Source organism: Podarcis muralis, chromosome 3 (genome assembly GCF_964188315.1).
Source record: "Podarcis muralis chromosome 3, rPodMur119.hap1.1, whole genome shotgun sequence".
NCBI lineage: Eukaryota > Metazoa > Chordata > Lepidosauria > Squamata > Lacertidae > Podarcis > Podarcis muralis.
This window is the reverse complement of record NC_135657.1, coordinates 966,456-991,832: the sequence shown is the minus strand read 5'-3', so window position 1 is coordinate 991,832 and position 25,377 is coordinate 966,456. Positions and strand designations below refer to the sequence as shown.

Sequence of the window (25,377 nt, the reverse complement as noted above, 5' to 3'; positions counted from 1 at the left end):
CAACCAGCAGACACAGAAACCTCTCAGTGATAAATTATAACCGTCTCTAAAATAGCTGGAGAAAGGCTTTTGCAGATCCAATCCCCAATAGAGCTCTTACAGGGCAAGCCTTTGATTCCTCCTCTCTTAAAGCACCTGCCCCCCCCCCCCAAGAACTGACAAGTTTCTCAGTCTCCTGGTGTAGAAATGACCTTCACAAAGCATCAGAGTTTGATCCCATGAGCTCCTCCTCCTCCTCTCCAGAGCAAATGTAAAAACCAAAATTTATACCTCAGGTCTGATCCGTTTCCCTGTAAATCTCTCCCCTGACAACCTGCTAATGGAAGACATTCCATCGGCGGGCCACGTTCTTCCCAAGGCAGCCTGAAGCAACTTTTGCTGAGGCCGTGAGTGCAACTCCTTTCCCGCCCCATCCTCCCCTCCGCTCCTCCCGGGCTGGACTGAGACGCCGCCTGCTGCCCCGGCCCTTTATAACCTCGGCAGGCACCTTAGCCCCGCCCCCCCGCCCAGTCACGTGCCCCGCTCCCCCGACGCCGCCTCCCGCCCCCCCGCGCGGTTCCCCTGGCGACCAAACAGCTCCCCGGAAGGCGGGGCGCGGCCAGCCAATGGCGCGTGGCGTTGCTATGGCGAGGGCGGGCGGGCCAATGGCGCGCCGGGGGGGTGGCGGGCGCGAGGCGCGGCCAATGCGCGGCGGCCTTCTTGTTGCCTGGCAGCGGGCGAGGGAAGGGCTGGCCTGGCCCGGGGCCCCTGGCGGCTGAGGCGGCGGCGGCGGAGGCTGAGGCGGCTGAGGCAGGTCGGTCGGAGGGAAGCCGCGGGGCGGGCCGGGGCCGCATGCAAAGGAGGGTCGTGACGGGGAGCGCCGGGCTCGGGGCCCCGCCCCCCCGCCGTGGGAGGAGGAGGAGGAGGGGGCAGCGGAGCCCAGCCCCCTCGGGACGAGGCCCCCCAGCTCGCCCGACCCACCGTGCCCCCCCTCGCCCCCCGTGAAGGCGCCAGGAAAGTGCAGGCAGGCGGGTAGACTGCCCCGGGGCAGGGAGGCTCCGCTTCCCACTGGGCTTCCCAGGACCCAAAGGAAGCTCCCGGCTGCCTCCCCCCACAGCTTCGTTGGGGGACGACCCCCCAGTTACATAGCTGTCAACCTTCCCCTTTTTTGCGGGAAATTCCCTTATTCCAGCACCATTTCCCGCTGCTATCCCAGATTGTTAGATCTCCCATCGACTGTCCCTGGGACAGGGGAGGCTGCGGATCCCTTGTTTTCAAATCTGAAAGTTGACAGCTATGGCAGGATCCTGGGCCGGATGGGTCCCCTTTGGCGCGAGGCACCTGCCCCAAGGCTCTTCCTGGTTTCTGAGGAGTCCTGAATGGAGCCTCCAGGGCCAGAGCCAGTCTACCTTAGAGCGGCAAAAGGCGCTCTCCTCCTGCTTGGGGCGCCTGGGTGCCACTGTGGGCGCAGGATCCTGGGCCGGGGGGGGGGTCCCCTTTGGCGCGAGGCACCTGCCCCAGGGCTCTTCCTGCGTGGAGCCTCCAGGGCCAGAGCCAGTCTACCTTAGCGGGCCAAAGGCGCTCTCCTCCTGCTTGGGGCGCCTGGGTGCCACTGTGGGCGCAGGATCCTGGGCCGGATGGGTCCCCTTTGGCGCGATGCAGCTGCTTTGGGGCTCTTCCTGCATGGAGCCTCCAGGGCCAGAGCCAGTCTACCTTAGAGCGGCAAAAGGCGCTCTCCTCCTGCTTGGGGCGCCTGGGTGCCACTGTGGGCGCAGGATCCTGGGCCGGGGGGGGGGGTCCCCTTTGGCGCGAGGCACCTGCCCCAGGGCTCTTCCTGCGTGGAGCCTCCAGGGCCAGAGCCAGTCTATCTTAGAGGGCCAAAGGCGCTCTCCTCCTGCTTGGGGCGCCTGGGTGCCACTGTGGGCGCAGGATCCTGGGCCGGATGGGCCCCCTTTGGCTCCATGCAGCTGCCTTGGGGCTCTTCCTGCGTGGAGCCTCCAGGGCCAGAGCCAGTCTATCTTAGAGCGGCAAAAGGCGCTCTCCTCCAACTTGGGGCGCCTGGGTGCCACTGTGGGCGCAGGATCCTGGGCCGGATGGGTCCCCCTTTGCTCCATGCAGCTGCCTTGGGGCTCTTCCTGCATGGACCCTCCAGGGCCAGATCCCGTCTCCCTTAGAGTGGGTAAAGGCGCTCTCCTCCAGCTTGGGGCGCCTGGGTGCCACTCTGGGCGCAGGATCCTGGGCCGGATGGGTCCCCTTTGGCGCGAGGCAGCTGCCCCAGGGCTCTTCCTGCATGGAGCCTCCAGGGCCAGAGCCAGTCTACCTTAGCGGGCCAAAGGCGCTCTCCTCCTGCTTGGGGCGCCTGGGTGCCACTGTGGGCGCAGGATCCTGGGCCGGATGGGTCCCCTTTGGCGCGATGCAGCTGCCTTGGGGCTCTTCCTGCATGGAGCCTCCAGAGCAAGAGCCAGTCTACCTTAGAGGGCCAAAGGCGCTCTCCTCCTGCTTGGGGCGCCTGGGTGCCACTGTGGGCGCAGGATCCTGGGCCGGATGGGTCCCCCTTGGCACAATGCAGCTGCCTTGGGGCTCTTCCTGCATGGAGCCTCCATGGACAAAGCCAGTCTATCTTAGAGCGACAGAGCACAAGGTGGGGAGAAGGTCCTCTCCTCCTGCTTGGGGCGCCTGGGTGGGACTGTGGGCGCAGGATCCTGGGCCGGATGGGTCCCCTTTGGCTCCATGCAGCTGCCCCAGGGCTCTTCCTGCATGGAGTCTCTATGGACAGAGCCAGTCTATCTTAGAGCGACAGAGCACAAGGTGGGGAGAAGGTCCTCTCCTCCTGCTTGGGGCGCCTGGGTGCCACTGTGGGCGCAGGATCCTGGGCTGGATGGGTCCCCTTTGGCTCCATGCAGCTGCCTTGGGGCTCTTCCTGCATGGAGCCTCCATGGACAGAGCCAGTCTACCTTAGAGTGGCAAAAGGCGCTCTCCTCCTGCTTGGGGATGCCTGGGTGCCACTGTGGGATCCATAGCTGTCAACCTTCCCCTTTTTTGCTGGAAATTCCCTTATTCCAGCACCATTTCCCGCTGCCATCCCGGATTGTTAGATATCCCATAGACTGTCCCCGGGACAGGGGAGGCTGCTGATCCCATCTTTTCAAATCTGAAAGTTGACAGCTATGCCCAGTTATGATGTCAAGGGGAGAGGGATCCCCATCCTCCTCCCCCCGCCCAGTTCCACGCCCCTTTCACCGGCTCCCCTCTTCCTGTCCCCATCCTAGGGGGGGGGGGGGGACAGCAAGAAAAGCTCCAAGCGTTTCTCCATCCCGCCTATCCATTTCCGTTGCCCTTTTCTGAAACTTTTCCAGCCCCGCAGTGTTCTGCTTAAAAGGCACAGTGACCCGAACTGTGCATTGTGTTTGCTGTATCCTTTTGGCCCCGTGGATTTGTTATACTGGCCTTGTGATACTGGCAGGTTTCTTTCCAGCCTCCTTCCTATTCCTGGTGATCTTTTTTTCCACAGTTGCTGCAAACCAGGCTGATGTTTTTTTCACTTTGTTGTCCCAACTTAAGCCTGTTCCCTGATTAGCTGTGGCAAATTCTGGCGCCTTCAGTATATATTGCCCCAAGGTGCATCATAGGAATCATAGATTGTAGAGTTGCAAGGGACCCTCATGATCATCTAGTCCAACCCGCCTCAGTTTCATAGTTCCTTGCATTGAGCTGGATTTGCTGTTTTGTGGCCCATCTAGCCAGTGTCGAAAGATCCTTCTGGAGCTCTGCAGCCTGCTTTGGTTTTCACCACCTTGAAAAGTTGTGTGCCATCCACAAACTGTACTACCTCACTGCTCACTCATAACTGGGTAAAAAGCACAGTTCCCAGCTTGGATCCTGGGGGGTCGAGAGAGAACACCTCGTACTCTGCTTCCTTCTACTTCCACATAGTGCTGGCTGTGCCAGTTTCTCATCTCTGTGGCTGAGTGGAATGGCCCCTTGCAGGACAGGACCAGCCCTTCTCCATGGAGAGAGGCTCACAATGATGCTGGTGGCTGCTCAAGGTTCCTATTGCTGCCTCTGCCCCCCCCCCCCACACTAGGTGCCTGGCAGACCCTGCTTCCCCATGACATGTTGTCCCCGGGGTGCTGCCAGCCAAGCAGCCGGACCTGTGCCACTCCAGGGTCTCCTTCTCGGAAACACCAGCTGAGCCTTGTGGCTGGGCAGCCTTCTTGTCTTCCTTTTTTTTTTTCAAAAAATGATATTTATTAGAAGTTTAGAAATTACGGAAAAAAGGAAAAAAAGAAAAAGAGAAAAGACAAAACAACAAAAAATTTAACATAGCCTACATTACAATACATAAAAAGAAAAACATAAAAAGACAATACAACAATACAGCAAAAACAACAACAACAACAACAATAACACTAAAACACACATCCAATATTCCATATCTTTACCTTTCATTTACTTGTTTCATTGACCTCCTCACACCTCCCATTTTTGTATTCTAGTTCAATTAATTGTTTCAGCAAATTCTTTCCATCTTTCTCAATTTTTGTTCTATAATTTATCTTAATGATCTAACCTTAAATTTCCATTTTGGCCCATTATCAACTTTTACTTAAGTCTTTATTACCTTTCTGCTAAAACCATGTAACTTCATTCCAGCATCTTTCTAGCATTCATTAATTTTGCAATGTTTTTGTAAATATAATTTAAATTTTTTCCAATCTTCTTCCACCGACTCTTCTCCCTGGTCTCGGATTCTGCCAGTCATTTCCGCCAGTTCCATGTAGTCCATCAGTTTCATCTGCCAAATTGTCTTCCTGTTGGCAGGCAGGGTGCCCACTTGGGGACCTGGTTTCCTTCCTAAGCCGAGCCTGGAGCTCTCTGTCAACGCTGGAGGGGGCCAGAGAGTAAGAGGAGCCGGTGGCCCTGACGGTGATGCTGGTGATGATGCTAGTTGTGGTGATGATGGCACAATGGGCCTCCTGCAGGAAGTCTCCCTATTGGCATGCCATTTTCATTCTGGCCCAGTCCTGGAGACCAGTGGGGAGGGAGAGGGGAAAGGGGGCGATGGAGGCTGCCCAGCTGCTCAAATAGTCCCCAACATCAAAGAATCGGACTTCTTTCCCTGGGTGATGTCCTTTATCTAGGTCCTGCTGGACAAAGAGGTTGCTTTGGTAAGCCTGCTCCCCACAGCAGGTAAATGACCAAGGGTATGTGTTTATGCTTTTGTATTCTGGAGTGTGTAGTGGTGTCCCCCCCCCCCGTTTTTTTGGGGGGGGTTGCAACACCTCCCTTGTTGTGCTTAGGAAGGCCTTCAAGGGAATTGTGCCAGAAAAACATCTCAGGTGGTGGGAGAAGAAGGAAAGAGAAGAGAAGGTGGGTTTCGTGATTGGCAAGGCCAGAAATAGACTTGTGGGGTTTTCCCCTTAGACTGTGGGCTTCCTCTCCTAGCAGCCTTCTTCCACTAGCAGGACAAGGAAACTGGATTCATTCTGCAGCAACGAGGTGAGGAATTGTGCGTACCAAGTTCAGCTCTTCCCTTCTTCCCTGTAGGAAATCCTCAGAACCACCTGTTGCAAAGAGGAGAATGAGCCCCCTCTGCTGCCGGCGAGGTTACGATGGAGGTGCGCTGCGGTGGCCTCTTGTTCAGCTCCAAGTTTGACTCGGGGAACTTGGCTCATGTGGAGAAGGTGGAGCACCTGGAGGGCGATGGGGACGGTGCTGGGAATGGCGGCAGCGGCAGCAGCAGCACCTCTGCTACCTCCATGGTGTTTGGCACCTCCCTCCCTATTGCTGACTACGAGTTCAATGTGTGGACCAAGCCGGATTGCGGAGACACAGAATACGAGAATTCAAACAGGTAAAGGAGGTACCAGCCCTCTGTGAGGTCTTGCTAGGCACCAGGCATGGGGCTGTCAGGTAAGGCCTTTCTCGCCCAGCACTCGTCTCGCCTCCCCTTTGAAACTGGAAGTGCTGAAACTTCTCGGGCTGTTGCTTCCAAAGTCTTCCTCCAAATGGAAGATAGCATTGCCTGTGGCATTAGGCAGCCACTGCCCCCATGGCAAAGCTTTGGGTTTCTTTAAAAAAATGCCCCTGCTGCCCCTTGCCAAGGCATGCCTGACCCTGGCTCTCTGCTTGCCTGATGCTGCAAAGGTCTTGTAGCTGGCTCCTTCCTGTGTGAGGCATGGCAGCTTGCCCCCTGGGCCAGGCTTTGCAAATGGCACCCAGGGTGGAGTGTTGGGAGGTTGCATAGCAAATGAGACATCTGGATTCCTTGTCCACCTGGCCTTTCAGGTCAGAGGTGGAGAGGGCCTTGGGCTGATGGGGGGGGGGCAGGACCCCTGCCAGACCCTTCCCTGACTACTCCCGATTGCCTTCACTCCCCAGATCTTGGTTTTACTTTAGTGTGAGGGGAGGAGCCCCAGGCAAGCTGATCAAGATCCACATTGTGAACATGAACAAGCAGACCAAGCTGTACTCGCAGGGGATGGCCCCCTTGGTCAAGACGGTGCCCATCAGGCCTCGTTGGGAGCGCATCCGCGAGCGGCCCGCCTTCGAGGTATCTCTTGGGCAAGACCCTTGGGGAAGGACATTGGACTGGTGTGGGCACGGCCTCTGAAAGCAGCGTGTCACGGGGAAGGGCTTGGCTTTCCCTTGTGGGGAGGACGTGAATCTCTGTGAGGCGAGACCAGCTTTGGGCTGCAAATGGCTGGAGAAGGAGGGGATCAAGGGGGTTTCCAGGCTCCAGTCAGTGGAGTTCTGACATTTTGGCTCCCCTGCCTCCTTCCATCGTCCTTCCAAGGGACCAGAAAGTCGTTTCCTTGCCTGCTTCTCCCTTGCCAAGAGTCGATTGCCTGCTTGGTTTGATTTCAGGCTGTTCTGCTTGGTCACATAGACGTGCTTGTGTTTATTTGTGTGAGAAAAAGCACGCGAGCTGCCCAGAAAGATGAGCTAGACTCCAGGTTATGTATGCCAGGCTTCCGTTGGGCTCCCTACAGTCATGCTAGGGAGCAACGGCATGACCCTGAGGCTGGCACTGAGGGCAGCCCCTGGCCTACACCATCCTCCTAGCAAGAGTCCCGGATGTTAGCCAGGATCATTCCCCTCTCTGCCTCCTTTCCCTGGCCCCTTGAATGGCCTCTGAGCAGCGAAATGACCCTCTCCCCACAACAGGCTTTGTTATGACCCTGCCACAAAAGTGTAGGGCAGAGTGCTGAAGGTCAGGAGACCTGGCAGGTGGGCTGTGAACATGGCGTCCATTGCCAGGTATCCGATTCAGGTCGTGGCAGAGAGCAAAGACTCTTCAGCCCAGCCCTGAACAACAGCAGGCTGCGTCTGTTGGTTGATGTCTGTCGTGCTCCAGCCACAAGGATTATGCCTGGGCAGTGGCCACTCAGTGCCCGTTTTGCCTTTCTTTTCCCTGTACAGATGGTGGAAACCCAGTTTGTCCTCTCTTTTGTGCACCGCTTCCTGGACTGCCGAGGTGCCACCACCTTCTTTGCCTTCTGCTACCCCTTCTCATACACAGAGTGCCAGGAAATGTTGGCACAGCTGGATGCCCACTTTGCAGAGTGCAGGCACCTCTCTGCTAGCAGGTGAGCCTGGCCTCTGACACATGGCTGCCATCCTCCTCTCTGCCCCCCAACCCACTTGGTCACTGCACACCGGCTCCTGCGAAGTTGGCCAAACTCCTTAGGTGGGGAAGAGTTGGGGTGTTGCCAGGGAGGTTACTGGGGTGCCCTGAGATAGGTCCTTTGTTGGACTGTGAGTCTCTCCCAGGGTTCTGTGTCATGGCAAAGATCCTAGCGGGGACTCTCTGTCTCCCTTTTGGTGCAGCCTCTGGCACTGCCTGGAACACTTGGCTCCTTTCCCACCTGTGCTTGTTTGCAGTTCCTTGGTAACCGTCCCCAGGAACTCCCTTTGGCCCTTTCCCTCCTAGCTCCCTGCCCCCCCCCTTGCTCCTTGAGGCGTTTCCAAAGTAAAGGAAGGATTGAACTCTGATTAATAAGAATACACACAGAGGCTTGAACCAGCAAGACTCTGGGAAGGGTGCCTATAATAATCTCTGCCCCTCTACCCCTTGGCCCAGGTCGTTTTATTCACAAAAGAACTTTTTACAGAGTGTTCGTAAGAACCAATCAGATCTCTTCTGAGCATTTCAACAAACCCCACGTGGGGACAGAGTTAAACTACCGAAACTAATTAAGCATGGGCTAAATAAAACAGAACTACAAAGGAGTGCATTTGGCAACCCTGGGAGGTGATAAACAAGCAATATACATGATAAGAAGGATGGCCAGGAAGACAGCGATCATTATCACCTTCAGGTGAGATCTGTTTCCTGGCCCTAAGATTAACATCCTAAGATTAACATATCAGAAAAGCTACATCAAAGAAACTGCCCACTGTCTCTGATGACCCAGGATGCCTGCCTGGCGAAGCAACTGGCAGTGTACGTGACTGGTCAAGAAAGAGAAATGGAACAGGGATGCAGAGGTGTGGATTGGTCAAGAATCATATCAAAATAGTTTAGACCCAGTCAACACAATGCTTTCATTCCTGACACAGATGGCTTACTCTATATTTGTTATAATTCCTCATAGCAATCCCACCTGATCACTACACTCCTGAAAGTGCTCAGGGGACAGAGCGGCTTTTGCACAAACGCCGCCTTATTTCTGCTGGTTTCTGCTGTGTTGCCTTTCCCCCAGCTGGCTGTTGTTTGAAGATGTGTTTTGTTGTATGTGTTTAGTTGTGCTATGTTGTTCAGGATGCTTTCTTTAATGAGAGAAGGGGGCTCTGAATGCTTTCCACAAAAGTGGAGCCTGCAGGAGCCCTCCTGGGCTGAGGCTGGGCAGGGCTCTTCTTGACCAGCTGCTTTCCTTTGGGCTCTGTTGCCACCTCCTGCCTTGGCAGCACTTGCGGGCAGAAGAATAGCCCTCCTGGGAAAGGGCCTCTCCAGTCCAGAAATGGCTAGCCAGAGCCTCCTTGGCAGCCTGGATGCAGGGCATGAATGGAACAGCCATTGCTGGGTGGTGTGAGGGACACGGCTGCTTCCGAGCAGTGCAGATTTCTTCCTTAGTTATCTGAGCTCACTCCATGACCTGGTCAAGTCCAAAGGAGTATTCCTTGGGCGAAATGAGCATTGCATGAAGGAAGGTCTGCTCAGCCTGAGCGAAGGGGCTGCTGGGGCCTGCCAGCTGCCTGCCCTTCTATATCTGCAGTGGCCTCTGCTAGCCTAGCGGCAAGAAGCCAGAGTGACAGCTGCAGGCCCCTGTCTAGACAGACTGGCTGGCGAGGCTGGGGACTCTGCCCCTTTGCCAGCCTGCCAGCCTTGGGCATTTGCACTTCCTATGTTGCTCTCCAAGATACCTGGCATGGGCAGGGACCCAAGGGCAAGGCTGGTCTGAATGGGAAAAGGATCCCCATCCCCCTGTTCCCGCCTTCTCACCTGAGGCTGCCTTGGTCAGGTTCGGGGAGGGGAAGAGGCTCCTTTGGTCTGCTGTTGTTGAGGGAGGCAGGGTTGTGGAGTCAGAACCAGTGAAAGGGGTGGGGTGGAGGGTCAGGAGAAGGCAGGAAGACCCTCCCTTCCCATCTAAACCCATGTCCACCATTATAGCACAGTCAGTCGAAAGGCAGGTGCGGACTCTCGGAAGGCGGAGGGGAAGCCGCGACCCACCGCCCACAGAGCGAGGAAATGCCCTAAAGGAGGACGCTCAAAGGGGAGGAAGGAGGCCCCGCTTCGGGGGACACCGTAAGTGCTTGCTTTGGTTCCCTCGCAAGGTCCAGGTGGCCCCACTGACAGGAGAGGGGAGCCTCAGGCGCAAAGTCAGGCTGCCTTGAGGTCCCTTCTGGACAAGAGCCTGGCTTTCCAGGGGGAGAAGAGGACAGAAAGCTCTGGCCGCCTCCCTCATCACAGGAGTGAGGGAAGGAGCACAAGGGAGGATCCTTGGGATCTTGGAGTGGGAATCAGATCATGGGTGGGAAAGAAGAGGCTTCCTTGCATGCTGGGCAGGCAAAGGGGAGTCTGTGGGAAAGAAACTTTAAGAAAAGAAAGAGACTTTAGAAGCAAATCTTCCTTCTGGCCTTGCAGGGCATGGCTGGCTGGGAAACAAGCTGTCTGCTCTGCTCTCTACCTGCAGCTCCCTGGACTCCATCTACTACCACCGGGAGCTGCTGTGCTACTCCCTGGACAAGCTGCGCGTGGACCTGCTCACCATCAGCTCCTTCCACGGTCTGCGGGAGGAGAGGGAGGCCCGCCTGGAGAAGCTCTTCCCGGACAAGCACACCCCCCGGCCCCACAGCTTCGTGGGGAAGAGAGTGAGTTGGCTGCTGCCGCCCCTGTTGGGCAGGATCCCCCGCCATTGCTGGTGCCCACGTGGGGAGCATAGGGCTTGGGCAGCGTGGCCTGCCCTTGTTTCTGGAAGCCCTTTTGGCCCACATTGCCTCAGGCAGGCACCTCAACGCCATCCTTCCTGGTTTGCCTCTTGAGCATCTTCCTCTATGCCTGTGCTTTTCTCTGTAGCCACTACCCCAGTTTCACCCACCCACCCTTTCCGATTTCTGCCTCCTTCCTGCTCTGTGTTGGCTCATCGTGCCTCAGCGTATCCCATGACAGTTTCTGCTTCTGGCTCCTAGGTCTTTGTTCCTTCCCTGTTCTCTCTCTGTCTTCCTGACCATCCATATGTCTTCCTCCTCATAGAATCATAGAGTTGGAATAGACCACAAGGGCCATCGAGTCCAACCCCCTGCCAAGCAGGAAACACCATCAGAGCACTCCTGACATATGGTTGTCAAGCCTCTGCTTAAAGACCTCCAAAGAAGGAGACTCCACCACACTCCTTGGCAGCAAATTCCACTGTCGAACAGCTCTTACTGTCAGGAAGTTCTTCCTAATGTTGAGGTGGAATCTTCTTTCTTGTAGTTTGTATCCATTGCTCCGTGTCCGCTTCTCTGGAGCAGCAGAAAACAACCTTTCTCCCTCCTCTATATGACATCCTTTTCTATATTTGAACATGGCTATCATATCACCCCTTAACCTCCTCTTCTCCAGGCTAAACATGCCCAGCTCCCTTAGCTGTTCCTCATAAGGCATCGTTTCCAGGCCTTTGACCATTTTGGTTGCCCTCCTCTGGACACGTTCCAGTTTGTCAGTGTCCTTCTTGAACTGTGGTGCCCAGAACTGGACACAGTACTCCAGGTGAGGTCTGACCAGAGCAGAATACAGTGGCACTATTACTTCCCTTGATCTAGATGCTATACTCCTATTGATGCAGCCCAGAATTGCATTGGCTTTTTTAGCTGCCGCGTCACACTGTTGGCTCATGTCAAGTTTGTGGTCAACCAAGACTCCTAGATCCTTTTCACATGTACTGCTCTCAAGCCAGGTGTCACCCATCTTGTATTTGTGCCTCTCATCTCCTCCTGCCATCCTCTTGCCTTCCTCCTGATCTGTGCCATCCCCAGCTCTGCTCTTCTTAAACAGAGCACAGAAAACCCCTTTTAAAGCTGCCTCTCCCAAGTTCGGATCTGCCAGCCTCCCGCTTTTTCTTTCCTTCTGCTTCTCTTCTCCCTTTCTTTTGGGTGAGGCTGCAGGCAGGAGTGAGTGCCTTCTAACTGATGCCTGGGGATAACTAGTTCCAAAGTGGGGTGGAAATAAATGACCACACAAGCAGATGGGTGGGCAGGAGGCCTGTTGTGGTAGCTTTGAGAGGAGCAAGAGTCCTTGCGGAGACCCCGGAAGATGTCCAGTTTGGGAAAGGAGCAGATCATCCTCCCCCTCTCTCTCTCTCTTTGTGCCCCCACTGCCCTAGCAGGTGTTCTTCCTAAGCAGCAGGGTGCACCCGGGAGAGACACCCTCCAGCTTCGTCTTCAACGGCTTCCTGGAGTTCATCCTCCGTGAAGAGGACCCTCGGGCCCAGATGCTGCGCCGCATGTTTGTCTTCAAGCTCATCCCCATGCTGAACCCGGACGGAGTGGTGCGGGGCCATTACCGGTGAGTAAAGCCAGCATAAACACAGAGGGGTGGCCAGCCCCAGCTCAAGTCCCAGGCTGGTGGGACAGATCCCTCTAGGAAGCCTCTGTCGCTGCAGACTCATGCTAGGTGAAGGCTGGGCGAAGGCAACTGGCCAGTTCAGTTGGCCTGGAGAGAGACACTCCTTGGGTGGGGGGTTCCTCTCGCACCCCCCAACCCATCTCAAGGGAGCTGGTGGTGGCTGGTGCTTGACTCTTCCTGCCTGAGACACCCAAGCGACAGTACCCAGGAGGAAGGCGTCTTTGCCCAGCGTGGCTGACCCCTCTGGCTCCTCCTCTTCCCCACAGGACAGATTCCCGCGGCGTGAACCTCAACCGCCAGTATCTGAACCCTGACGTTGATCTGCACCCGGCCGTCTACGGGGCCAAGGCCGTCATGCTCTATCACCACGTCCATAACCGCGTCCAGCCAGGCTCACCCGACTGGCGCACCTGCGTCCCTCCCCTCGGCACCAAGGCTGCCAACCAGCGCTCCACCCGCAACTGCCCTCCCAGCGAGGAGGCCCCCCTCTCAGAGCTGGAGAAGGCCAACAACCTTCGCAACTGTCCCAGGGATGCTGGCGCCCCCTCGCCTCAGGACCACGAGCCCTCAGAGGCACCAGGGAGCAAGGACCAGGATGTCTGGATCCTCTCGGAAGACCTGCCTCCCACGCTCTGTGAGGAGAAAGCCGAGGTCCGCTCTCCTCCCGCCCCGGAAGCCATCCCACCGCAGCAGAGTGGCCTGGCCTACTACGTCGACCTGCATGGTCACGCCTCCAAGAGAGGCTGCTTCATGTACGGGAACAACATCTTCGAAGAGGCTCACCAGGTGAGGAGGAAGGGGAGAGCAGCCAGAGGTCCGTGAGTCCACAGTGGGCAAGAAGGGGATGGGGGGACAACCCACAGTCCCAGGCTTGAAGTGTTTGAAGATCCCCCTTCCAAGTCCAGCCAAGGCTCTAGTGCCTCTGAAAGAGCAACAGCTACTGCTGCTGTGCTTTTTTCTCTGATTTCTAGGCGCAATCTGGGAGGCCATTGCAGACTTCCTCCCCTTCTTGGGTGTCTCCATTTGGTCTGCTGAGCCTCAGCCTTTTCCTCTCCTGGTCTCTATCATTTGCTGCCTGCGATCCCAACTCCATCAGCTGCATTGCGCATGCCCAGCCAGCTGTTGTGTTGGCCTTGTGGCAGGAGGCTGAGCTGGGCTGGAGAGGGGCAGCTGCCTGCTGGGGGTGGCTGCTGAGTAGCACTGGGGACTCTGCTGGAGCTAGTTGCATTGGGTGAGCTCAGCTCGCTATGCCTGAGCGTAGGTGAGAAACGGCAGCTGCAACCTCTCTGGTTGATCTCGCAGGTTGAAAACATGCTCTTCCCCAAGCTCATCGCCATGAACTCTGCTCACTTTGATTTCACGGGCTGCAACTTCTCGGAGAAGAACATGTACGCCAAGGACAAGCGGGACGGGCAGTCGAAGGAGGGCAGCGGGCGCGTGGCCATCTACAAGGCCTTGGGCATCATTCACAGGTGAGCAGAGGACACAGCCTCACCAACAGACCAGCCACTTATGCCTTCTGCTCCGCACCTGCCTTCAGACAGCTTCAGAATATGAAAGATTCTGCCTCCGTAAAGAGAGACCCCTTCTAGATCAGCTCAGAGCTGATTTGGACCGTGGAATAAATACGGTCGGGAGCATCCGTCCCCACCTCCTGTGAGAGCCGCTCCTTAGAGGATCCTGGCAGAATAGGCAGGCGGGGAGAGTTGGGTGGCCAAAGTAGTTTTGCATCCATAGTGGCAGTGCTGGCTGAGGCCCAGTTTATTGTGGATCGGAGTCTGCATTTGGGCAGAGGTAGTGTGTGTTGGTTAGGGTGGTTATAGTCTGATCGGTCTTTCTGGCATGGGGGCAGCCGGGACTCCTCCTCCTTGGTCAAAAGTTAGCCCTCTTCCCCTCCCCCGTTAAGGCCTGATACTTGGTGGTTCCTAAACCCTGCCAGGTGGAAATGTCTTTTATCCTACCAGGCTGCTTCTTGGTGTGGGATCAGTTTTAAAAAGGGAGGGAGCCTGTGGTGAGCATGTCAGTGGAGCTGGGTGTCCACAGGAACACGTTTTATTGATAACATTCACAAGAATTGAACTGCTGTCTTTTAAACTGTGTGTGTTTTTGTAAGACGCGTAGAGACGTTTGCAGGAGGCAACCTATAACCCCTCTGTTCCTTCTAGCTACACGCTGGAGTGCAATTACAACACGGGACGGTCTGTCAACGCAGTTCCAGCCGCTTGTCACGATAACGGGCGGGCAACCCCCCCTCCTCTGCCAGCATTCCCCTCCAAATACACAGTGGAGCTCTTTGAGCAGGTATCAGCCTCCCTCCCCCTTTATTAGATGAGCTATGTGTGGGTATCAGTGGGTGCCTAATTCCAGGGAATTGCCCCAGGGGCGGATGGGGCCTCCTTGAGTGGTTTTGGTCAGGCAAAAGAAAAAGCAGCAGCAAGTCTTCCTCTCCTCGTTGCCTGCGAGAGCCGTGATTTGCCTGGGGCCTCCCAGTGCTCAGGGTTCCTGGTGTCTCTCTCCCTGTGCCCAGGTGGGAAGGGCCTTGGCCATCGCAGCGCTGGACATGGCCGAATGCAACCCCTGGCCCCGGATCGTCCTTTCCGAACACAGCTGCCTTAGCAACCTCCGTGCCTGGATGATGAAGCATGTGCGCAGCATGAGGGGCGTGGCCGGCTGCTCCCGGAGGAAGGGGGCCAAGACTCCTCCCAAGGGGACCAAGTACGGAGGCTGGGGCGAGGCCGGTGGGGTGACGCCAGGGCTCCCAGGGTCCCTTCTGACAGGCCTTCCTGCTCTAGTCAGGATGCAGGGCTTGGCTTATGTCTCACACGCCCCTGGGGCCCTGCTGCTCTTCTGCGCCTGCTGCCGCCAAAGCCTCTTCCTCCTGGTCCCATCGAAGGCTCAGGAGGAGGAGAACCAGAGCTGACCTTTTGCCAAGCAGGCAGTAGAGCAGGCAGAAGCCCCTCTCCCCAGAGGATTATTGTAGAATCATGGGATTGTAGAGTTGGAAGGGATCCCAAGGGCCATCTAGTCCAACCCCCTGCAGTGCAGAAATTACTGTACTGCTAAATCTCATTTTTGGGTGGCCCACTCAGTCACCTTCAGGCCCAAGGAAGGGTTGCGAGGCTTGAAACAGCAGTTTTCAAATGGGGCAGGTATGTCTTAGCATGGAGGGGGCAGGCTTGGTCTGAAGGGATAGCATTGGATCCCAGTAAGATTTTGCAGAAAGAAGCCTCCTTTCCCCTAGCCTTGGTTCCCTGTGGTGGGCTTCCCAGGGGTCAAAGAGGGTCCATTTTACGCCCCCAACGACAGTGACGCTGGCAATATGCAGGGAGAGAATGCACATTTGTGCCCATTGCCCATGTACTTCTTTCCAGCAGGATAGAGGGACCGAGAGGCTAAAGGGTAGATCTTGAGGAGGGATAGTGTCATGTTGCAAGACAGAGTCAGTGATGGAGGCCTGGGGGGGCGGGGGAATCCCCACCCGTGCCCCTATTCAGACACCTTGAGAAATGAAGCCTGGTGCGTCAGAGGCTGCCTCTTCCTGGGCCACCTCGCAGGGCTGGCGTGCTGGGTTTCTGCCCCGGCGGTGACGCCTCCCTTTGGCCTTCCCTCCCAGCGGGGTCTCTGCCTCCAGCTCCGAGAACTCCCTCTGCCGGGGCCGCAGCTTCACCAACGGGAGCAGCAGCAACCAGCAGGCGGCGTCCCCACAGGTCAAGACCTCGCCCAGCTTCACCTTCAGCTGCTCCCACCCCGACGGCCCCCTGGGCATGGGCCAGCCCCCCCCAAAAGGTGCCTCGAGGGTGCTGGCACTTGTGCGAGGTAAGCTCTGCGGAGGATCCGTGCTGGGCGCAATCCGGAGGATCTGGGAGTGGCTGCGCTGGCAGAAGTGACGGCCTTGCAAGAACCTCGCCTTTTCTCTTTCTGTCTCCCTCCCTCCCTCTTTCTCGTGAAATAAAAGTGTTCCACAATAGATCCCAGTCATCCTGTGAGAGCTGGCCCCCAGTCAACCCGAGCCCCCCGCCCTGCTCTCTGAACCGAGGGGAACCCCAGGCTTCAGGGGACCTGTGGGGGTCTTATGTAGAGCGCTGGGCAGAGGCCTGTGCTGCTGCTGCTGCTGCTGGTGGCGCTACTCCTGAGGAAGCGGCAGGTGAGCTGGTCCTGCAGGGAAGGAGGGAGCTCTCCAGCAGCAGGGCGCCTGCTAGGGAGGGGGGCGTTTCTCCAGGCCAGGCACCGTGTGGCCACGTTCCTCTCCCACGCTTCCTGCAAGAAGCTCAGGGTGCTTCCATGAGGCGAGGCGAAGCCGTTTGCCTTGGGCTCCCTGCCGTTGCACCGCTGCCAGCCCCACCTGCACCAACGCCCCCTTGCCACCCCGGCTACTGCTGCATTGTGGCACTGTAGATGCCACGGCAGGTGAGGGTGCAGCTGGCAGCAGCAGTGTGGGGCAATGTCAGGGGCAGGGAGGGGGGCAGTGGTGTTGAGCATTTTGCCCACAAAAACATCCTGGGCCACCCCTGGCCTTTGGGATCCTTTGTAGCCCTGTGAGTCAGATTATGCCAAGAGTAATTTGATTGAGGCTGCCCAGTGAGCTGCTTTGTGCCCAGGCAAAGATGAGAGCCTCTCCCTGCCAAGGCCCAACCGTCCTCCATCACCAGCTCTGCTGCCTCCAAGGTGACCCAGCCAGCTGCCCCCGTGGATTAGCTGCCTCCCTCCCTCCCTCCCTCCCTCAGTCGAGGAGATCAGCCGGGGGTCAGTTGGGCTGATAGAGCACCATCAGGCAAGTGCCACCTCGAGAAGAAGATAATGGTGTGCTGAGAAATGACCTGGGCAAAGGACAGGCAGGCAGCTGAGTGTGGCTTCAGCAGCCCTAGCGCTGCTGCTGCAGAGATTCCCCTCCCTCTTTCCTCCTCCTCCTCCTGCTGCTGAAGGAAGGATAGAGATAGCCTGGATAGAGAGAGAGATATATATAATGCAGTCGCTGAATGCATTAAGGGATTGTGGGATTTGTGCCCCCCCCACCCCAAGGAAAGCTTCCGGTTTGGGAGTGTATCAAGAGGGGCGGGGCTCACCACCTGGTAGCTCTGCAGGTGCAGCAACCTGCTGCTGTTCCCTGCCTCCCCCACAAAACGGGCTTCTCCCTGGGCTGAGGTTGGAGGCCCTCAAAAGGCCACTTCGCCCCAGCCGAGCCGCTGCCTCTCCCCACTGCTGCCCCCGTTCTCGGTGGTGTGGTGCCCGACAGCCCTCCAGAATTGGCTGCCACTGTGCAGGCGCTTTGGGCTCCCTTGGGGCAGCAGATAGTGGCACAGATCTGCCCCCCTCCCCAAGTGAACGGAACAGCCGTGTTCTCAAGAACTGGTCTTTGTTGGAGACAAGAGAATGGATTTCCCCCACCCCCGGCTTCTTCTGGGCAAAATGTGTTCAAGCCCTGCGAAGGAGGGGAGGTGCACGATGGGGCCACCCCGCTGCCCCCTCGCAGAACTCGGCTTTGCCTTGTCCTTTCTCCCTGCTCAGACTCGCGCGTCCAGGAGAAGCGCCGTCACCAGCACCAGTCCTTGCTGCGAGCAGCAGTGAGCAACATCCAGGCGCCCCCACCTCTCTCTTCTTCCACCAGGACGGCCTCTCACCTCCAGCTGCCGACCGGCCTCGGCTCCTGCCCCCTCCCAGCCACCCTCAACATGACAGGTGCGTCTTCCTTCGTTCAACCCAGCCTGACTAAAGGCCGCCTTGGCAACACAAGTGTGAGCCCCTTGGCTGCTGGAGCAAGCCCGGGGCAGAGGCCGGCATGCCACTCAAAAACTGGCCCCTTCCTGCCAGTTCTCAGGTGCCGCCAATGCCTGAGTCAGGCGAGAGACGGAAGCAGCAGAAGCAGGGAACTTCTTGCCTTCCTTTCTCCTACCAAAAGTCCCCAGTCAGATGGGAGGTGGTGAGGCCTGCGGATGGTGCATCTTCTCTGTTGCTTCTCCAGGGGGCAAGACTAGGACCTGCAGGGTCTTCCTGGGAAGCAGATTTGAGCAGAGGGTCCCCACCCGAATCTCAGCATCACGTTTTGAGTGATTTCTTGTTAAGTGTGCCCCCTGCTTTTCACCTCATCTGGGTCTCATGCTGCTTTCAAAGTATTAAAATGTGTACTTTCTTCCGTGTCTCTTTCCAGTTGTAACCCTTTAAATATTTGTCAGTAAGTAACAGAGGGTTGAAGCTGCTTCTACTAAGGATTCTGGACAGAAGTTTGCATTGCTGCCCGGGGTGGGGGTGGGGGGTGGAACACGAGGGCACAAAGTGACTGAGAAAACCCAGCATTGCAACTGTATTCCGTGTTAGCATGTAAAACTCAAGCCTTTCATTTTTTTTATCCTTTAAAAGGGGTGGCCAGTAGTGCAGTCAGATAATGTAAAACTTCAGACTTACTGGTTTTAGAAGAGGGGGCTCTTCAGAGAACGCCCTGCCCAAATGGCAGCAGGGGGAGGCGGCACATGCGACCCTCCAGATATTGCCAGATTCTGATCTCTCCTCAGCCCATGGCCTGGCATGATGGGAACTGCAGTCCAGCATCCCTTGGAGGGCCACAGATTAGCCATACACACCAGTGTTTTCTATTCCCTTGCAAACTGACCCAGGGCAAGGGCCTTGGTGGGAGAGCCTTTTCTCAGGCTGGGGCAAAGGAGCAGAGATGGAGGCTCTGGGGCAGTTTTGGCACTGGGGGTGGGAGCCGCTCAGAAAAAGCCAGCAGCAGCTCCTGCCCCTGTATTTGGGGGGTGGGGGTGGCAGCAGGTCGGCAAGCCGGCTGTTTGACCCACTTTCGTCACTGAGGCCTGGAGGTGTTCCAGGTAGAGAAAGGGATGTGGCAGGCTCTCCTAAGAACAGCCTGCTGGATCAGGCCAGTGGCCCATCTAGTCTAGCATCTTGTTCTCGCAGTGGCCAACCCCTCAGCGGGGTCTGAGCCCAAGAGCCCTTTTCCCTCCTGTGGCTGTTCCAGCAAATGGTACTCAGAAGCATGGCTGCCTCTCTGGAGCTTGGCATTCAGCCTGAGCACTTTTGCTTTGGGCTTGGCTGATACTCGGAAGATTTGCTGACCTATAACAAGGGGAGTTCTCCATAATTTCCAGGGCTTTGGTTGAGGGTACAACCAGTCCTAGAGCCCTGTGGTACAGTCATACCTCGGGCTGAAATTGCTTCAGGTTGAGCATTTTCAGGTTGCGCTCCACGGCGACCCGGAAGTAACAGAACACTTTGCTTCTGGGTTTAGCCGCTCGTACACGCGCAGACGGTCAAAATGATGTCACGTGCATGCGCTGAAGCAGTGCATGCGCGGGTTGTGTTCGCTTCAGGATGCGGGCGGGGCTCCGGAACGGATCCCATTTGTATCCAGAGGTACCACTGTATATGCAAGGACCAGTGTTCTCAGGGGATCACCCCATCCTCCCTGACAAACCTTGGAGCTTGTGTTGCTGATGCCTGGAGGCTGGTTAGGCAGAGGACAGCGGAAATAAGGGCTACCATGGCCTGGCTAGTGGCCTCTCTCCTTGTGCTGTGGGGCAGCAGAACCCTTTGCCAGCCAGTCCTTGTAACCTCTTGCTGCCTCCAGGGATGTTCATCTCCCCCCCCCCCTCTCTCTCTCGTTGGTCACGCAGGGCCTGGCTGCAATGGGCTGCAGGAGGCAGAGCACCCCAGTGAGGAGCTGAAACCGCCTCCACCTTGTGGCCTAGCCTTGCTGCAGGTAAAGGGGCAGTGGTTAAATAGGTGGGGGGTGGGCTGGACTCAGCTCCTAGCTTGCAGCTGGACTGCGGCTCTGAGCCAGAAGTTATGGGCAGCAGTCCTCTTTTGCAACCAGAAAGCAACAGGCGGCGTGGGCCTTGATTTACCCCCCCCCCCCGCCACAAACTAAGGCTCCCCGTTGCCTGTGGCTGCTCCACTTCCCCACTGCTCATGGCAGCTCAAGCAAGCCAGGCATCCTCTGACTTCTCTTTCTTTGGCAGAATATTTCAAGGCGGCTGAACAGCGAGCAGCTCTCAGAGACACCCAGGTAATGGCTGCAAGACAGCAGACGGTGAAAGCACCGGGGGCGGGGGGCGGAGAGTGCACTGACACCCCCCCCCCTGCTGTGCTTGAGGTGGAACAGGCATGAGAGCGGGAAAACAGAGCCTGCCTCGGCCCTCTGGAAGTTTATCCCTCCCCAGGAAGCGAGGCAGACATTTGGGCTGCTGCTCAACATTTCCCAGTTCTCTCGCCTGAGTGGCTTGGCTGCTCAGCCCCCTCCTAGCCTCGCCTTCTCCCCACAGGCTGGAAATACTGATGCCTCGGCCGAGCCGGATCCCCATCCGCAGGAGACCGGCTGGACAGTCCCAGCATCTGCTCAGGCTCAGTGGATGCAGTGATGACTCCTCCCTCAAGGTGTGGAAATATGCCCCCTCACAGCTGCCAGCTCAGAGTTCCCTGCCAGGTAGGCTCCTCTGCTAAGTGCCCGGGGGGAGGAGATGCCCTATGCCCATGCCTGCTGGACTTCCAGAGACGGCACCTTGGCAGGCTTCAGCTCCCTCACTTCCTGGGTCAGACAGCAGCATAAGACAAGCCTGCTGCTGGATCAGGCCTTCTGGTCCAGTGGCAACCAGATGCCTGTGAGAAGCCTCCAAGTTACAGAGCACGTCATTCTCCCTGCAAAGCACCTAATATGTGAGGTTGGTTGCCTAGTTATTAACCACTGACGGCTTATCCTCCAGGAATTCCTATACACCCAACCAGTCACTGTCTTCCACAGGAGGGGACACCTGCAGAGATACTATTGCACCAGGAGGTCCAATCCGTAGTGTCAGAATTGGGCCTTCAGTGTAGCAGCATCAGCACCTTGGAACTCCCTGTCATATATCAGGCACAGTTTCTTCCTTTTTTAACACAAGCCTTTCAAGTAGAGGCTTTTACTCCAGCTGGTATCTGTTTCAGAACTGAATGGATTTATATATGCATTTTTTAAAACTATTTTTCTGTGTGTAAGGTTTTTTATATATATGCAAGTGTTTTAGCTGTGTGTGTGTGTATGCACACACACACACACACTTGTTCCGTTTGCTTTTACTGCATAGTAAACCACTTTGGGGTGCCTTGTAGAGAAGGAACCCATAAATGAAACAATTTGTCTAGTAGTCTCCTTTTAAAGCCACCTGCAATATAGGTGAACGTCACATTTTGTAGAAGTGAATTCAGTAGTTTTAATTACATCCTGTGGGGAAGTCCTTCCTATTGTTTCTCCTCAACCTGCTCTCCTGCAGTAGATTCATGACATTCGAAGGTTCTAGTATTAGGAGTCTGGGCAGGGGGGCACTTTCTCCACATTATCCATTATTCTGTAAGCCTCTAACACAGGCATAGGCAAACTCGGCCCTCCAGATCATGGGTAGGCAAACTAAGGCCCGGGGGCCAGATCACCTTCTAAATCCGGCCCGCAGACAGTCCGGGAATCAGCGTGTTTTTACATGAGTAGAATGTGTCACTTTATATAAAGTGCATGTCTGGGTTATTTGGGGGGGGGGCATAGGAATTCATTCATATACATTTTTTTCAAACTATAGTCCGGCCCCCCACAAGGTCTGAGGGACAGTGGACCAGCCCCCTGCTGAAAAAGTTTGCTGACCCCTGCTCCAGATGTTTTGGGACTACAATTCCCATCATCTCTGACCACTGATCCTGTTAACTAGGGGTGATGGGAGTTGTAGTCCCAAAACATCTGGAGGGCTGAGTTTGCCTATGCCTGCTCTAACATGTCCCTCCTTAGAATGGGGGCTGCAAGTTCCCAGAGCTGATGAGGCTTTTAACTTATTCTAAACTTTCTATGGTATTACTGTACGGTTTTGTTTTATTTTGTTGTAAATCGCTGCAGTATATTTGTGTGATACAGAGGTATATATATATTATAAAGAAAGTGGTATCCAGCATCATCTAGTCTAAGCAGCCCCTACTGATTCAGGAGTGCCACCCTGACAGCATCCCTAGCAGGCAGGCTGGGCCTCCCCCCCCCCCCGCCCGCCTATCGACCAGCTAATTCCTGTTAGACTAACCTCCTGCGAAGCCTCCCTCCCGTGTTTCCGCCTTTTCCCCTAGTGGAGTTGCTCCTGCTGCTGATGCTCTGCTCTCCTTGCAGAGTTTCCGCTGGACGTTCCGGAGCTGACGGTCACGGGGGGTCAGAGGGAAGAGCCGCTATTTCTGTGCAAACCCCCCGACGTCTTGCTGGACGAGGTATGGCTCCCCTGCAGCCGCTGCCCTCCCCTAGAGCCCCCGCCCTGTAGGCCGAAGAGGAAGAAGAAGAAGCCGAAGCGCCTCCACCGCGGCATAGGCAGCGGCCACCCTCCCCCTTGAAGCAGCTCGGGGGGGCAGCCTCGCCCCGACGGTGACGCCGCTCGCCTCCCCCCCTGAGCCAGATCTCTCTGTTGCAGCACATCCCGGGGCAGGCAGATCCCCCCCAGCTCACCTACCACAAGATCCTGTCTTTCTGCACAGAGGCCTGATCCGCCAGGGGGGCCGGAGCAGCTGCGGCCCACCTGTTCCAGCACCTCCGCAGCCGCCCTGCAGCAGCGCGCCAGCGACACGCCGACGACACCAACGCCTCCCCCCGTGGTGCGCCAGAGACCGCCCGAGACACCCTCCCCGCTGGCGGCGTCCGGCGAGCGCCGGCCTCCCCCCAGCCCTCCCCCCCGCCCCTGCCCCTTCAAGCCCAAGCTGCTCTTTGGGACTCGCCAGCCCATGGTCCTGGCTCTGAGCCACCTCCCTGCCTACGAGGGGCCGCTCTCTCCCGGCGGCGGCCAGCTACACAAGGCGCCGCCCAGGGCCTAGCTCGGGATCCATCTCCACTGCCTTGCAGACCAGCTGGCCTGGGAAGGAGCCCCTGGGAAAGACCAGCCTTGCCCCCCCACCCGGCATTTCCCGCAGCAGCTGTGTACATAGTTGGTTACTGGCTCGGAAGCTATTTTTTGACAGATTTGTCTTGTGAACATGTTTCTATTAATAAATTTCGTTTGACAAAATGAAACAAAAAAGACAGCAACCGGCGGGTGTCATGGGCGGCGTCTGCAGGGGCCTTGTGGACTCAGAGGGGCGTCGGGGGGCACCGGTTGGGGGGGCGTCACTCCAGCCATGGCTTCCCTGCTTGGTGGTGGCAGCGGCAGCTCCTGAGGGTGGGAAGAGAAACGGGGAGAGGTGAGGCGGGGGGGGGGGGGGGGCTTCTCGAGCTCACCTCTGCAGAGGAGACATCTTGGCCTCTTTCTCCGGCAGAGATTCAAGGAGCAAGCCTGACTCCTCTGCATTCCCAACTGAGCTAGAACTCAGAACTTCTTGCGGGGGCCAACTGGATGCCTGCGAGAAACCAGCAAGCGGGATTCGTGCCCAAGAGCGCCCCCCCCCGCCCCTGCCCGCCATGGTCTCCAACAGCTGGTTCTCGCAAGCCTGGCTGCCTGCAAGAGGGGAGGCAGAGAATTGCCTGGGCAGCCAGCGGCGTAGCGTGGGTTGTCAGCACCCGGGGCAAGGCAAGGAATTTGCGCCCCCTAACCCCTAACCTGCCGCCGCTGCCAGCTTCTTCTTGCTGCTGCCTGGGCTGGGGTATTTACGGTAAGGTAGCGGCGGGTCCGTGTCAGGTGATCTGAGGCGAGTTGCCGCTGGCGCTGCCGCCCAAACGACGCCGCTTGCCCGGAGGAGGAGGAGGGCAGAGAGGCGAGGAAAATGCAACATGGCCCAGCAGCTGCAGCAGCAGCAGCGGCGGGGCTGTGAGGAGGGGCTGCCTGGCGCACCCTCCGCGGCCCTGGTGTGCGGGGACCGAGGCAAGCGCTGAGAGCCGCTGCCAGCTCGTCGGTTCCGCGAGACATGGGGCTCTGCTACAGCCTGCGCCCGAGGCTCTTCGGCGACTCGCGCGCCCCCCCCCCCCCCAGATGTTGCGCCCGGTGTGGCTGGCCCCCCCCTGCACCCCCCACGCTACGCCCCTGTGGGCAGCTATAGACTGCCATCACCCTCTGGCTATGAATTGGTACCTGTCCTCCTGGTGCTGCTGCGGCTCCTCGGGGGCGTCACTCCTGCTTCTTGGGGTTGTTGACGGCCACGTAGTGGTAGAGGACGACCAGCAGGAAGAGCGAGACGCCCAGCATGTTGGCGAAGATGGCCAGCTGCACGTCCGTCACCATCCTGGGGGGGGGAGAGGGAGGGGGGGGAGAGGGTCAGGCCGGGCAAGGCGGGGGGGAGGGGAGGGGGCGGCGGAGGCCGAGTCTCCTCACCTGGCGGATCCCGATCCCTCCCTCGATCTCTCGCTCCGGCGCTGGCGGAGACACGTCTGACCAGCTCCAGCCGCGGAGCCTGCTGGGAAGCGGGACGGACGTCCGGCGACGCTCTGCCCCGAGACCGGAGACGCTCTAGGCCGGGCATGACTTGGGACTACAATTCCCATCATGCCTGACCGCTGGGGCTGTGAGCAAAGGGGTGATGGGAGTTGTAGTCCCAAAACATCCCATGTTCTCGCTCTGCCCTCCGCTCTGGCCCTCGGCTACTCTATGCTCCGCCTCTCTCTTTCGCCCCCTGCGGGCAGAGCCTGGCAACGCTCTTCGTCTCCGCGCCGGGCGAAGGAAGCGCGGCTCTGGGGCGCCCCCTGGCGGAGGCGAGGGGCGGGCCCATCGCCTTCCTGCACGGGAGGCCCGCCCCGCACATTCACACGTGACGCTCAGTCCGCGTGTCAGGCGTGCAAGGCGCTGCCCGGGCCGAAGAAGAGCGCCCAAGGGAGAGCCCAGGGCCTCTTGCAAGGAATGGCTCCGGGCACCGGCCTTCTGCCCGCAGGGCTGCCGCTCCTCCCTCGCATGGGCTCTGCTCCTTCGCTCCCTTCTGGACCCTGGGATGCCCCCCCCCCGTCTTCCTTGAGGTTTGGCAGGCAGGAGCTTCCGAGCCCCACATCAGCGGACACCCCCCCCCCCCCGCTGCTCTTGCTGGTCCTTCTGGCGGGGCTGACCCCGAATCCACCCTCGCCACCTCCCTCCCCTTCGGAGGGTGAGCTGCCTGCATTGCGAGGGCTGGACTAGATGGCCTTTGGGATCCCTTCCAACTCTCTTGTTGCTTAGTTGTTGAGTCATGTCCGCCTCTTGGTGACCCCCTGGACCAGAGCACGCCAGGCCCTCCTGTCTTCCACTGCCTCCCTCATGCTGGTAGCTTCAAGAACACTGTCCCACCATCTCGTCGTCTGCCGTCCCCTTCTCCTTGCGCCCTCCATCTTTCCCAACATGCGGGTCTTTTCCAGGGAGTCTTCTCTTCTCATGAGGTGGCCAAAGTCTTGGAGCCTCAGCTTCAGGATCTGTCCTTCCAGTGAGCACTCAGGGCTGATTTCCTTCAGAATGGAGAGG

General features: G+C 57.6%; 2 protein-coding genes across 15 annotated transcripts; one reads left to right on the top strand and one right to left on the bottom strand.

Moving 5' to 3' along the window:
- Positions 1-667: 667 nt before the first annotated feature.
- Positions 668-23,051, top strand: AGBL5 (AGBL carboxypeptidase 5). 14 transcript variants are annotated; one of them, XR_003706128.2, is made up of 19 exons: positions 668-793; positions 5,527-5,833; positions 6,361-6,532; positions 7,402-7,568; positions 9,593-9,727; positions 10,116-10,293; positions 11,790-11,968; positions 12,295-12,814; positions 13,331-13,500; positions 14,194-14,329; positions 14,556-14,743; positions 15,642-15,844; positions 15,984-16,172; positions 17,534-17,704; positions 19,651-19,736; positions 19,996-20,042; positions 20,299-20,410; positions 22,152-22,246; positions 22,444-22,582. XR_003706128.2 is itself a non-coding variant. In XM_077926695.1 (19 exons), exons 2-19 carry the CDS (start codon positions 5,592-5,594, stop codon positions 22,764-22,766), a joined length of 3,402 nt encoding a protein of 1,133 aa, XP_077782821.1. In that variant the 5' UTR covers positions 668-793; positions 5,527-5,591; the 3' UTR covers positions 22,767-23,051. The 14 variants fall into 14 exon arrangements, 9 of the variants coding, with proteins under 9 accessions (XP_077782821.1, XP_028581160.2, XP_077782822.1 ...); XM_077926695.1 differs by having other exon boundaries at positions 20,299-20,459; positions 22,112-22,246; positions 22,444-23,051; XM_028725327.2 differs by having other exon boundaries at positions 20,299-20,459; positions 22,444-22,654.
- OST4 (oligosaccharyltransferase complex subunit 4, non-catalytic) lies at positions 22,972-24,406 on the bottom strand. The gene is made up of 3 exons (XM_077926712.1): positions 24,268-24,406; positions 24,028-24,178; positions 22,972-23,172 (listed from the first exon to the last, which is right to left on the bottom strand). Exon 2 carries the CDS (start codon positions 24,175-24,177, stop codon positions 24,064-24,066), a length of 114 nt encoding a protein of 37 aa, XP_077782838.1. The 5' UTR covers position 24,178; positions 24,268-24,406; the 3' UTR covers positions 22,972-23,172; positions 24,028-24,063.
- Between the last annotated feature and the right edge of the window lie 971 nt (positions 24,407-25,377).